The sequence below is a fragment of the Erinaceus europaeus genome, unplaced genomic scaffold (genome assembly GCF_950295315.1).
Source record: "Erinaceus europaeus unplaced genomic scaffold, mEriEur2.1 scaffold_441, whole genome shotgun sequence".
Classification (NCBI taxonomy): Eukaryota; Metazoa; Chordata; class Mammalia; order Eulipotyphla; family Erinaceidae; genus Erinaceus; species Erinaceus europaeus.
This window is the reverse complement of record NW_026647751.1, coordinates 55,151-69,643: the sequence shown is the minus strand read 5'-3', so window position 1 is coordinate 69,643 and position 14,493 is coordinate 55,151. Positions and strand designations below refer to the sequence as shown.

The 14,493-nt window shown below is 42.6% G+C and overlaps 1 protein-coding gene across 1 annotated transcript in view; it reads right to left on the bottom strand.

Annotated features, from left to right (window-relative positions):
• Positions 1-314: 314 nt before the first annotated feature.
• The window catches only part of LOC103124835 (VPS41 subunit of HOPS complex), a 62,318-nt gene continuing 48,139 nt past the window's right edge, over positions 315-14,493 (bottom strand). The window contains exons 16-19 of the mRNA XM_060184350.1: positions 3,726-3,825; positions 3,576-3,620; positions 1,411-1,490; positions 315-587 (exon numbers count right to left, since the gene is read on the bottom strand). Coding sequence (XP_060040333.1) covers positions 507-587; positions 1,411-1,490; positions 3,576-3,620; positions 3,726-3,825 — 306 coding nt within the window. The 3' untranslated portion in view covers positions 315-506. The remainder of the gene's footprint in view (positions 588-1,410; positions 1,491-3,575; positions 3,621-3,725; positions 3,826-14,493) is intronic.

Below are 14,493 nucleotides of genomic sequence, written 5' to 3'. Positions count from 1 at the left end.
GTGACTGAAAGACTGACCTTCTGTACATTTCCTTAAAGGCCTGTTGAAAAGATAATCAGTAGGTGACACACACAGAAAAGCCAAACCCAGAACGAGAGGGCTGTCGCCGGCCAAAAACTGGAAACAAGGGCTAAGTAGTGTAGGAGCTGGCTGCTGATGCTAGACGATGCTGGCGGCGCCCTCTGGGAGCTGGGCACAGTTCACAGTAGTTTGCTTTGTGGCTGAGTAGTTTTACTTGGACCAGAAATTCGTTGCCAGCTCCCAAGCTTATGTCTCCATTCCTAGAGAAAGGAACCCAACAAATAACCACAGAGTGGGGACCTCCAAGTTCTTTATCCATTGCAAAGACAAGCCTCTTGTGGATAGGCAGAGGTGAACAAATCTCTTGGGGGGAGCATGATATAAATACGCATAAGCCTTTCTAACAGCATTGCTGCCAACCAACACTGCGTGTTACAGACACAGTCTCTCAGAGAGCAGTGGAGAGACAAACGAGTGAAACCCAGCTATTTTTTTATCTCCAAAATGGCACCTCCTGGTCCACGGTGCTTGGCGCTGCAGATGTTGCAAAACTGCGCAGGAGAGTTCTAGAAGAGAAAATAAATCAAAAGATGAAGAGGTTCCACTTCTGCTGTCAAGTTCAGCAATGTTACGGAAGTCGTAGGCAGGGTGTCAAAGCTAGAAAGTGGCACTCGTTTTCCTAGCACGTTACTATTTGTTCACATAGGATTCTGTCTGGTCCAGCAATTAAATGATTCTATGACTCACAGGGCGCTGAGTCTCCCATTGCGACAGTTCATGAACCATCAATTCTACCTGAAATATATTCAATTCACAGGTGATTTTTTAATGTGTAGCATGGCACACTAAGCATTGTTGTTTTTACATTTGCAAAATGGATAAGTTAATCTTTCTTACGTGATAGAAAACTATGTTATGACTTGGAGGACACAAAGTGGCAGAATGGGAAGCTATAAATGTGGGCACATCCATCTAACTGCGTCTTTCTTTCCCCTTCCCTTCCTTTCCTTCCCTTCCCTTCCCTCCCCTCCCTTTTCTTCCTTCCTTCCTTCCTTCCTTTCTTTTTTTTTTGCCTCCAGGGTTATTGCTGGGGCTTGGTGCCTGCATTATGAATCCACTGCTCCTGGAGGCTATTTTTTCCCCCTTTTGTTGCCCTTGTTGTTTGTAATTGTTGTTATTACTATTGTTGTCATTGTTAGATAGGACAGAGAGAAATGGAGAGAGGAGGGGAAGACAGAGAGGGGGAGAGAAAGACAGACACCTGCAGACCTGCTTCACCACTTGTGAAGTGACCCCCCTGCAGGTGGGGAGCCGGGGGCTCGAACTGGGATCTTCACACCAGCAGATGTGAGCAGATCAGCAGATCTTGTTGTTAAGCTGCCAACTCACCGTGCTGGGTACTGGCAGGCACTCCCTGTGGAACATGTGGCGGCAATGAAAGACCACCACGCTGAAGGGCTTAGCTGCATCTGAAGGGTGGGGGAAGACAGGGGAGAGCAAGTCAGTCCAGTAAGAAAATCAGGAATCGGGCACTGGGGGTGGCTGACTCAGTCGAGTGCACGTTACCATGTGGAAGGACCCGACATTCAGCCCGTTCATCACCTGCAGGGGGGAAGGGGTGCTTTATGAGTGGTGAGGCAGGTCTGCAGGCGTCTCTCTTTCTCTCTTCCTATCTCCTTCTCCTCTCTCAATTTATTTTTGTCATAGGTAACAAAAATATAAGGAAAAAAAGATCAGTGGGAGTGGTGGATTTGGAGGCACAGTGATAACACTGGAGGCAATAAAAATAAATAAAGAAAAAAAATAGAAGAAAATCAGAAATTATCTTTGCCACCAGAGTTATTGCTGAAGGTCCGCACCTGCAGGAAAACAAAAGGACTAACTCCTCAGCTCCTGGTGGTCTTTCCTTCCTTAATTCCTTCCACAGAGGTAAGATAAGAGAGACAGAGAAGGAAAAAGAGACAGAGAAGAGAGACATCTGAAGCACGGCTTCAGCTTGTGAAACCTCTCCCCTGTGGATGGGGACAACATGATGATCTGTGTACTCTACCCGTCACACTGCCACTTGGCCCCAGCGAGGAACTTTTTCGTCTCAACTACAAGTCCAGCTGCACTTTTGACTTTGCAGTAATCAGCTGCCTTTGGAGAATCGTTCTCTCAATCCTCTCCCTCTCTTTTTGGAAATGTTTTTATTATCTTTATTTATTTGATACAGACAGCCAGAAATGGAGAAGGAAGGGGGGGAATATAGAGAGGGAGAAACACAGAGAGACACCAGCAGCCCTGCTTCACCACTCGAAAAGCTTTTCCCCTGCAGGTGACGGACCAGGGATTTGAAACTGGGTCCTTGCGCACTGCAACGTGTGCGCTCAAGATGTGCCACCACCCAGCCCCACGGCTGTGACTCTGTATAGCACTTCACCTCATCTGTTCCTGCTTTGTACAGCAGTTTATTTCTGGAAAGATTTAGAATCTTTAGCTCCTAATGCTAGGGATTTAATCTGCCTTACTGTACTGGGTGCGTGTGGTCTCTTTCGGTTAAAATGCTGTCTGAACAGTAGGAAAGCTTACTTCTTTTCCTGCCCCCGATACAACTGTTAATAGAAGCACTTAAAATCCACACTTATTTCCTCTACAGAAGAATCGATGTGGAAAGTTTGTGCTCCAGACCTATTAAATAATGGAAAATTAATGCTACGGCAACGGAATATTTTGGTACCTGTCTAGGCTGAATTTGCAAGAAAAATGTGCTTTATAGTGTATCAAAAATGATGCTCTAAGTCAAAAAGAGAAGATCAAATACTGAATGATATCGCTTACAGGTGGAAATTAAGGAATAAGAAGAGGGGAATTTGTTGTTTATCGTTGGCATGGTTATTATTATTGTTGTTATTGATGTCACTTGTTGGTTAGGACAGAGAGAAATGGAGAGAGGAGGGGAAAACAAAGAGGGGAGAGAAAGACAGACACCTGCAGACCTGCTTCACCGCTTGTGAAGGGACCCCCTGCAGGTGGGAAGCCGTGGGCTCGAACCGGGATCCTTATGCCGGTCCTTGTGCTTTGTGCCATGTGAGCTTAACCTGCTGTGCTACCACATGACCCCCCAGATTCTTTTATTTGTAAAAACAAAATTAATTAATTGGGTCAAGATAGCCAGAAATTGAGAAGGAAGGGGGAGACAGAGAGGGAGAGAGACAGAGAGACACGTGCAGCCCTGCTTCACCACTCGCAAAGCTTTCCCCCTGCAAGTGGAGACCAGGGGCTCCAACCCGGGTCCTTGTGCCCTGTAACATGTGTGCTCAACCAGGTGCACCACCACGCACTCTCAACAGCAATACTTTCTTACTTAGAGATTGAGAAGGAGAAAGACACACACACACACACACACACACACACACTACAGCACTGAAGCTTCTTCTATGTGGTGAGGGCCGGGCTTAGATATGGGTCACACACCTGGCAAAGCAGCCCACGACGTAATTTTAATTCCACTCATCATTAACATAAGACATCATTAAACATATATGTATCTTCCCTCCCAACTGTCTTCTTACCTGACGGGAGAATAGGGGAAAGGCAGGATTCACAGATGTTTTCCTCTGAAAGACACACACATTTGGGATCACACAGTATTTTTATTGACTTTGTCTCTTCTGGAAGCAAGGTGTATGATTCCTTTATTTATTTATTTATTTATTACTTACCGTCAACCAGAACACCTTTCATTTGCGTGCGGTGCATTTTCTTCAGTAAGGACAGAGAGTCAGCTACCAGAATCTTCTTGCAGCCTTCACGAAGCAGAATCTATACATTTGTACACAATACACAAGACAAGCCATCTCAGAAACACTCTGATTATCTCTTTCTTACTGGGAATTTAGAAAACTGGTCTGTGTGAAATGTCCCAAATAGGCAGTTGCTGACTGAGCCCCACCCCTACCCTGTTTTGTCAAAACCAATTTTCCCAGAGCCATTCAGCCACAACTGCTTCACATTTCCTAACAGACATAATAAGCCCGCAGCACTTGAAGAGTCAAACACAAATTTCAGGCCTGCTAAAACAGACCCTACTGTTATCCTATGGTGCTTCTTAACATAGAGACTCTCTTTTTAATTTTTTTTTATTGATGGATTGAGAAATTGAGAGGGGGGAGATTGAGAGGGCAGGAGACAGAGAGACAGACAGCTGCAGCCCTGCTTCACCACTTGTGAAGCTTTCCCCCTGTAGGTGGGGACCAGGGGCTTGAACCTGGGTCCTTGCGTACTGTAGTGTGTGCATTTAACTGGGTGTGCCACCGCCTGGCCCTTAACACAGACACTCTCTGGCAGAATTTGGCCCCTGTATGATACAACTTCCAGATATCCTGGCTAAGATGCAGAAGTTGCTGGGCCCAAATCATCCATTTTATTTCAGAAATCCATTTATTCATAAATACTGGCTGGAGCCCAGTCCTGTATATGGAACAAAGAATCAGGAAAACAGATGATCTCCCTTTCAGGATGCAAACTATTGCCCCTTTCTTTCTAATAAAGTCCAAACGACTAAGTCAAAGGTGTCAATAGACTACATTAACTTTCCACTGGATGGCCCCTTTTCTTAAAAATTATTTATTTTTTTTAGGGGGTGGAAAGAGAAATTAAGAGATATGGGGAGATACGAGAAGAAGGAGGAGGAGAAGGAGAAGAAGAAGAGAGAAAGAGGGGAGAGAGAGAGAGGGAGAGAGGGAAAGGAGAGAAGGAGAGAGAGGGAGAAAGAGAGGGAGGTGGAGGTGGAGAGGGAGAGAGGAGTGGGGGGGGGAGAGAGAGATTTGTAGTATGTCTTCACCACTTGTGAAGCTTTCCCCCTGCAGGTGGGGATGAGGAGCTTGAACCAGGGTCCTTGTGCATTATAACGTGTGTGCTCTACTGGGTGTGCTGCTGCCTAGCCCTTAACTTGATGAGTCTTGAGAGGCTGACAACTGAAAAAGACCACAGATACTTCACATTCAAGAGTAACTAATAAGATTCATTTTCTTAACTTTCATCCTAGTACTGCACTTTTTGGTTCTTTTATTCCCTTGTTTCCTTGTCATTTTTATAGACCTATTTATTTGTGGCCCCTCTCTCTAGGGAAGTATGACAGGGAACATCTTGGCAGCCTTAGAAGTCAAGAGGCACATGGTAGAGAAGGCTGAATACCTGCAGCTGCTTGTGTCTCAGTTTCAGAGCCGGAGGCCCGACTTCCCACCCACCTGCCCTGACGCAAAAGGTACAGCAGGGTACCTTTCAAACCTGTTCTGTAGGCCTGTATTGAGTTCCTACTCCCTTGCTGATGTTTCTTAGACATTTCACAGGAAATCTGGAGAGGCTTATCAGGTGAACTTATGCCAGATGCCTTTTCCCTTCTTCTTTTTTTTTTTTTTTTATAACTGGAAACTATTATTCCTATTGAAAGAGGGAGACACATCAAACCTGGCAAATTTCAAGTCTCTGGTATATTGTTCTTGGCTTCTTCTGACGCAATGTGCCTGATTCATGTTATGAAGACATTGTTGCCTCCCTAGGGTCCAGCCTGGGGTCCCAACAGGTGCTACTGTCAGTCAGAAGTGCATCCTGCCTTACATAGACTGAAATCACTCTCAACTCTAAACCTACATGGGCACTTTGCTTATGTGTATCCGACTCATGCCACCACACCCAGATGTTTATATAAAGTGGGTGATCCCACAATCCCAAGCAGCACTGGCTTTCACCAGATGTAAACACTAGAGAGCTTCCCCTAATCACATGAAGGCAAACACACAGGCACACACACAAACACGCACACGCACACACACCCCTACCTGATGTTCACATTAAAATATTATCATCAGCAGGACACAACATGGTTTTGCTACTTCTATAATGACTGAGAGACTGACTGCCTACGAGGTTGTATCCTTCCAACTGCTATTAGATTTTTTTTTATTCACTTAAAAAGACACAAAAACTTCCACAGCCATCATTAAAACATTCAGGAAGAAGGGGAGAAGAAATGTGGAAAACAGTGACTGAGAAATACTCATCTAAGTGCACGTGGAAAAAATTTATGAGCAGACATACAAAGCTTCTCAGCCTCCAATACCAAAATAAAAACTGAAGAACAAAATAGTGACACTCGCAGTCTGTCTGGTGAAACATCTCCAAAGGGCTGGCTTTGACCATGAGTAGGTGTTTCATGCCTACTGCATGAATAACACAGGAGAGGCTGCAGTCTAGACAAAAGTTGAAGTGTCTGCAAACTTTAAAAAAAAAAAAAAGCCAACTACGAAGGTCCCATTGCTTTCCCAGTATCATCTGTAGAAAAGTGCCATTCATGGGCTGGGGAGACAGCATAATGGTTCATGCCTGCGGCTTTGAGGTCACAGGTTCAGTCCGCAGCACCACCATCAGCCAGAAATGAGCATGCTCTGGTCTTTCTCACTATGTCTCTGTATCTCTCTCATTAAAAATAAAATATTGGGAGTTGGCTGGTAGCGCAGCATGTTAAGCGCTCGTGGCGTGAAGCGCAAGGACTGGCATAAGGATCCCAGTTCGAACCCTCGGCTCCCCACCTGCAGGGGAGTCACTTCACAAGCTGTGAAGCAGGTCTGCAGGTGTCTGTCTCCCGTTTTCCCCTCCTCTCTCCATTCCTCTCTGTCCTGTCCAAAACAACAACATCAATAACAACAACAACTACAACAATAAAACAACAAGGGCAACAAAAGAGAATAAATAAATAAAATATTTTTTTAAAAGTGTCATTCATTCTATAACTTTTTTAATAATCAGAGTTGGCTAATGATGGCACAAGAACTGCAAAATTAAGTTCCTTTCTTGTTGTTGTCATTGAGCTTCATTGCTCTGAATCAACCTTTTTTCAGAGAGACAGACACAAACAGAAAAGACATCATTTTAATGAGGCAACCCTCAGTGTCTTAGGGACTGGAGCTTGAACTTGACTTTTGTGCCTAGCAAAAAGGTGTTGCTGGCCTGAACAATGTATAACTAATTAGGCATCATTTTCAATCTCAGATAAATGCAAGGCTTTTTTTTTTTTAAATTGTTGTAGCTATTATTGTTGTTGGACAGGACAGAGAGAAATGGAGAGAGGAGGGGAAGACAGAAGGGGAAAGATAGACACCTGCAGACCTGCTTCACCGCCTGTGAAGCGACTCCCCTGTAGGTGGGGAGCCAGGGCTCAAACCGGAATCCTCATGCTAGTCTTTGCACCACGTGAACTTAACCCACTGCCCTACCGCCCGACTCCCAAGACGTTGTTTTGATAATGGCTTTGCAGTAGCAGCTGCACCAGTGACTCATAAAAATAACGTGCTGCTCCTGATAATGGCGCCAATCTCAAACGTCCCCTCTTGCTATTTCAAATCAAGATGCTGAAAGTCTGACACAGCAAGCAGGATATGGCTTATGGAGACCATGTTCAGCCCTTTCTGATTTTTTATTTTAGATATTTATTTTACTTACCATTAGATAGAGACGGAGAGAAATTGAGAGGGGAGTAGGGAGATAGAGAAGGAAAGAGACGGAGAGACACCTGCAGGCCTACTTCACCATTATGAAACTTTCCCCTGCAGGTGGGGGCCGGGAGTTTGAACCTGGGTCCTTGTGCACTGTAATATGAGTGTTTAACCAAGTGTGCCACCGCCTGGCTCCCCTTTCTGATTCTCACACTCAAAATTTCTATCTCTCTCGTGATCTTTTAGTATATATTCCCAACTGCAGAACCTCACATTGCACCTGCTTCCTACCTGTACTTGTAAACTCGATACTGTCCCACCCATGTGCTCAAGCAAAGGCTCTTTCTCCCTCTAATGAATGGACTGGAACTCATTCCCTGCTACTCATTCCCGGGATCAGAATCCTCCTTTATGACGTATGCTATACATCTTCAAAAAAACTCTTCATCTGCACTATTCCAGCCTTTAGGTCCATAATTGTTCAACAACTTGTTTGGCTTTGTATGTTAACTCTCTTTTCAGCCACCAGGTTCCAGATGCCAGCATGATGCCAACAAGACTTCCCTGGACTGAAGACCCCACCAATATGTCCTGGAGCTCTGCTTCCCCAGAGCCCCACCCCACTAGGGAAAGAGCGAGACAGGCTGAGAGTATGGATTGACTAGTCAACGTCCATGTTCAGCGGGGAAGCAATTACAGAAGCCAGACCTTCTACCTTCTGCATCCCACAATGACCTTGGGTCCATACTCCCAGAGGGATAGAGAATGGGAAAGCTATCAGGGGATGGGATGGGATATGGAGATCTGGTGGTAGGAATTGAGTGGAGTTATACCCCCTCTATCCTATGGTTTTGTTAATGTCTCCTTTTTTAAATAAATAAATTAATTAATTAATTAAAAATATATGGAAGGTTTGAAACTCGGTATCAAGTAAAATTATGCTCATTCCTGCTACCCAGTTTGAAGAAATTTACTCCCTTGCCACATGCTTTAGATCTGTGGCTTTAGCTATGAACACAGCAGCTGGTGCTTTCCGACTTTCTGCCTGTTATTTCTCTCCCTTACTTACAGAACTCCCACTTTGTTTACTGCTCGTTCAGTGAACAAGTTCAGCTGTCTAGGGACCCAGGTTAACACTGATCTGGTCAATGAGATAAACAATCGGAGAGAGTGACGTTTCTCAAATAATATGCAAGTCTTCATTAGGGAGAAGTCCAACGCTTCCCACATTTCGTCTGTCTGGAACGGCAAAGTGAGGCTTCGAGAGCCAGCAATGAACTAGTGACCAAAAGGCCGTAACGCAGAGGTATATTTGGTCCCCAGTGCTCCAGCTCGATCATGGGGAAGGTCTATGTTAAGTTTTACTTATATTTTTAAACTTCTTGGATTCTATTATTTAGACAGGAATTGAGAGGGAAGGGGGAGGTCAAGAGTGAGGGAGGAAGGGAGAAAGAGACTGAGATTTATAGCATTGTTTCACTGCTTGTGAAGCTTTCCCCCTGCTGGTGTGGACTGGGGACTTGAACCTGGGTCCTTATACGCTCAGTTGGGTGTGCTACCAACCAGCCCCTTATGTTAAATTTTAAAGAAATGTTCAGTGTTCAAACAACTTATCCCATCATATACACCCACATCCACTCTCTTTTTAAAAAAAGTATCTTAAATCTCTCTAAGAAAAGAGCTTATACATATGCATTTTAGAGCTAACTTACTAATTTCTATGAAAATTATTATTTTGATTAGAATTTTATCTAGGGCTGGACAGACAGTACAGTGTTAGTTAATGCATGGGACTTGTATGCAAGAGGCCTTAGCTTTGATTCCTAGTCCCACCATATGCCAAAGCTGAGTGGTACTCTGGTTAAAAGAGAAAGGGAGAGAGAGCGAGAAGAGAGAGAAAGAGAGAACTGTATTTAACATATGACAATGACTTCTAAGAGAACTGATAATGCTGGTGCTATCTATGAATTTATAAGTGATCAGATCCAATTTGCTAATGACTCGTATAAAAATTTTGGTCCTTAGGATAAAAACAGATGTAGGATAGCTAAAATGAATGAACTCTCAAAAAAGCAACAGTGACCAAACCGACTCTTGGGTCCTGTGAGAGAGACGGTGGCTGTGGATAGGTGGAGAGTTCCAACTGCCATGATGGCACAGGGACTTTGGTGGAGGAGCTGGGTAGCACACACACATACAATTACAGTTGCGAAACTATACTTCTAAAGGCTTATGATATCATGAACCAATGTCAAATATAATTAAAAAAAGAAATAGGACTGCAACAGTCTCCCATTATGTTTACATGAAGCCCAAGAGTAACTGTAGAGTTTTCCCTCTCTATTCTCTGGAGAAGTTTATGTAAAATAGATGACTTTTTCTTTTTCTTTTTTTTTTTAAGTTTGATGAAAGCTATCTCTTAAACTGTCTGTGGAACAGTGCTTTGATTGTGACTCTTATGTCTTGAATACTAAAATAATTTGATGACTATGGATCATCAAATGAGCAACTTTTGTTAACTTTCACTGTTCAAGTAAAATGCTTATTTCACTTGAGGTTTCAAAGAGATAAACAACTGAAATCTCCACTTAGTTTTTAAAGATTATCTGAATTTGTCATTATAGTCCCCACTGTTTCTTTCTTTCTTTTTAAAATTTATTTATTTATTTTCCCTTTTGTTGCCCTTGTTTTTTATTGTTGTCCTAGTTATTACTGTTGTTGTTATTGATGTCGTTGTTGGATAGGACAGAGAGAAACAGAGAGAGGAGGGGAAGATAGGGGAGAGACAGACAGACACCTGCAGACCTGCTTCACCGCCTGTGAAGCGACTCCCCTGCAGGTGGGGAGCCGGGGGCTCGAACCAGGATCCTTATGCTGGTCCTTGCGCTTGGTGCCATGTGCACTTAACCTGCTGTGCTACCACCCAACTCCCTACTGTTTCTTTCTAACAATTTTTTTTTTCTTTCCTTTGATAGACTTTGCTATTTCTCCTATTGGTCTCTTAATGTTCTGAGAGCCCTCTGGTAAGACATTATCATTCTGACCTTCATTGTATCTCTATTAATAATTCATATATTTGATCTTTTAATTTCCTTTGTGCTGTATTATGATCTAATCAGCTCTGTCCTAATGTTAATTCTCCCATTTGGATGTTTCTAATCTACCACTTGCCTTAACCACTAAAGTTATTTTAAATGAACACATATAAAACAATTTCAAAGAGGTCTATGGGGTTATTTGTCTTATCTTGTATTATGGTATCTATTCCTTCTTCAAATCTTCAACTTAAATGAATTCATTAATGATGCCTCTGTGATTGAGCTAGTATTCTCAGTTCTCGGGAAAAAAAAGAGATTACTGTATCATTTCTCATTCTTCTCTATATCTTCTGAGTATCTATTATATTTCTTTCTTATAAGTATATCAGCAATGGAGAGTCAAATGTGTTCTTTTTGAGGGAAACACTATTCTAAGTAGTTCTACTCTTGCTCATTTTGAAGCTGCAGGAAGTTTTAATGATGCTAGAATAATTCATAAACAGTATAGTATATTTTATATGTGTCACCTTCCACTCTTCCCCAGCCTTCTCTCATTTATTAACTCTTGAGAACAGGGTAGGCCCCTTGTCCTTTTATAGCGGAGGTAGGAGAAACTAGAGTCTTCTAATTTTTTTTGCCAAGGGCCATTTAGATACTTAAATTATCATTTGCAATTGTATACAACTATCAACTCAAAAACTTAGCTCTAGATTTTGCTGTGAAGAAAATTCCCATATTTATCGAATTCTGAGTTCTGTGTGGTTGCTTTGGCAGAACCAGACCAAATGGTGTCCTTTTTTATTTCCCCTCTAGGGTTAGTGCTGGGGCTCGGTGCTTGCACTACAAATCCACTGTTCCTGGAGGCTATTTTCACCCAATTTGTTGTCATGGTTGTTTTATAGTTGTTGTAGTTATTATTGTTGCTGTCATTGTTGGATAGGACAGAGAGAAATGGAGAGAGGAGGGGCAGAGAAGGGGAGAGAAAGATAAGACACCTGCAGACCTGCTTCACCGCCTGTGAAGCGATCCCCCTGCAGGTGGGAAGCCGGGGGCTCGAACCCGGGATCTTTATGGTGGTCCTTGTGCTTCAGGCCATGTGCACTTAACCCGCTGCGCCACCGCCTGGCACCTCCATATTAAATGATTTCTCTTTCTTTTTCTTAAACTAAGACGTTTCTTTTCATTTATTTATTTTTTTCAAAAATTTTTTGTTATCTTTATCTATTGGATAGAGACAGAAATTTAGAGAGAAAGGGAGATAGAGAGATAGAGAGGAAGAGAGACAGAGGCACCTGCAACACTGCTTTACCCCTGGAAAACTATCCCCCTGCAGGTGGGGACCAGGGGCTTGAACCTGGGTCTTTGGGCACTGCAACGTGAACACTTCACCAGGTGCTCCAACACCTGGCCCCTTCTCCTTTACATTTAAATATAAAAAGCATTTTAAGGCAACTTTTAAAAGCTACCCAAGGGTCTGAGTGGTGATGGTGAGAGGGTATGTATATTTATTTATTTATTTTTGCCATGCACACAGGCTATTATTCAAGCCCTGGCACATGGGAGGTTCAAGCTTTGGAGCTGCAGTGTTTCTCCTCTCTCTGAATTAAAAAAAGAATTCTAAAAGCTGTGAAACCGGGGGTCAGGCGGTAGCACATGGGTTAAGCGCACATGGTGCAAAGCACAAGGACCAGCACAAGGACCCTGGTTGAAGCCCCTGGGAGAAGGAGTTCGCTTCACAAGCAGTGATGCAAGTCTGCAGGTGTCTATCTTTCTCTCCCCCTCTCTGTCTTCCCCTCCTCCCTCCATTTCTCTCCATCATATCATATCCAACAGCAGCAATGACAATAATAACAAGGGCAAAAAACAAAAAAAAAAAAAGGGGGGGGAGAATGGCCTCCAGGAGCAGAGGATTTGTAGTACAGGAACAAGGTCCCAGCAAAAACCCTGGAGGCAAAAAAAAAAAAAAAGCCGTGAAACCACACATGGACTAGGCTTCAGCTCAGGAGGAAAAAAAAATCCTCCTGAGTCATACAGAACTCATACAGCTTATCCATAATATTTCCCTCCTATTTCTTTGCAATTTATTGATAATAATCTTAACCAAAAGCAATACACTAGACTCATAAACATTTTACAGAGCAATTAAAAAACGGTACATCAGCAAAGTTATTGTGGTTCACTGGAAACAGCTGCCATGGGACAAGGGGGAAGGGAAATGCCATGAAATTTGCAGTTTTTGAAGTTTATATTTTAAAAGATTCTTAGAGCTTGGAACGTCTTGCTGACACTGCCATCTTCACATTCCAGTGATCATCATTAGAATCCCAAATGACAGCTATTTTTATAAGCACCAGTGTGATACCAGAGTTAGACTGGGGAATTGTTGTAGTAATTTTTATTTCTTTATTGTCACTGGGGCCCTGTGCCTGGCACATCTCTCCTGGTGGAATTTTTTTTTTTATTTTTAGTTTTCCAATCAAAAGAGACAGAGACAGAGAGAGAGAGAGAGAGAGAGAGAGAGAGGAGACTACCACCACTCTACCTTCATGGAGTCTTTCTTTGGTTCAGTGCATGGTGTTCTCATGTGCTGGGGGTGGAAACTGGGTCATTATGTATCTATAAAGTGAGTTATGACCAGGCTCCTACCTAGTTCTGAATGCATCTTTCAGGCCACAGGGGTAGGGACTTGAATTCTAGTTGAAAAATGTTTGTTTTTGTTGGGATTAACAAGATAATGACCTCAGAGAAATAAGGAGAAACACCTAGAGTTTTACGTTGGCATTCCAAGACAATATTGTAAAAATAATATTTACATTCACAGTAAGCTAGAGAGCTCATCTGGTAGGGTGCATGCCTGCTGGGAGGCACAGTCTGGAGCCCTGTCAAAACCGCAAAGAGTTGCTATGGCACCAGGAATGCTCTGATCTCTCTGTCTCTCTTGCTCTTTATTGTGAAAAGTCAGCCTGGAGTGGTGAACTGCATGCACAAGTTCTCAGAAGTGCCTTTTTTTTTTTTCTCTCTTCCTTCCTTTTTTCTTTCCTTCTACCTTTCCCTCCCTCCCTCCTTCCTTTCCTTCTTTCTTTTTCCCACTACCGAGGTCTGGGAAACAAACTCTGGGAAGGGCACAGTACTTGTGTGTCTAAAATTTCAGGTTCCATCCTTGGTACCACCTGCATCAAAGCTGAGTGGAATTCTGATCTTGCTCTCCTTGTCTCCCACACATAAAAATATTTATGTTCTTACAATTTTTCTTTCAAATACATACAGATATCGACTGAACAATCTATAGCTGGTCACCACAGGTCACATGTCACTAAAAGCAAACTAAAGTAATTCCTTTCACATGATCCCAATTTTTCACAAATCTTCCTGAAGAAAGAAAGGCTCTCTGATTCTCTCACATTATAACTTTCAGGAAAATCTCTTTAAGGCTGTGATACCTGGTTATACAAGTCACCTGTGAAGTGTGAGGGTAACTCCCCAATTCACAGAGAATGATAGGCTTGGCCTCATATCTACAAAAGTTCCTCTGGGAGATCTTAGTATAACAATACCCTATACACTGGTATTGCCACACAATCTTGTCCCTACATCAGTCATTTCTTATACTTTGTAATTACCTCTCTCCCCCACAACCGTATCTTTAGACTTGCTAAAATCTTTGTTTCTGCAAAGTCAACTCTATTAATCTTAAAAAAAAAAAATCCATTTTCACCCAATGAGGTAGACAAAGAATGGCATGGATTTTTAAAGAAATATACTTCAAATAGTTTTATTCTATGAAAGCTACCAATATTTTGGAAATAGTAACTGTTAAAGAATGCTGTAAGGGAAAGACTAGGACATGTTGTAATCAGTATACTATTATATGAAAGTAAGTTTCACTTCTCTTATCATAAATTCTGAATTATTGCAGACAATAGGTTAAATAGAGTCATGTATTTTAACATTTCCATAGA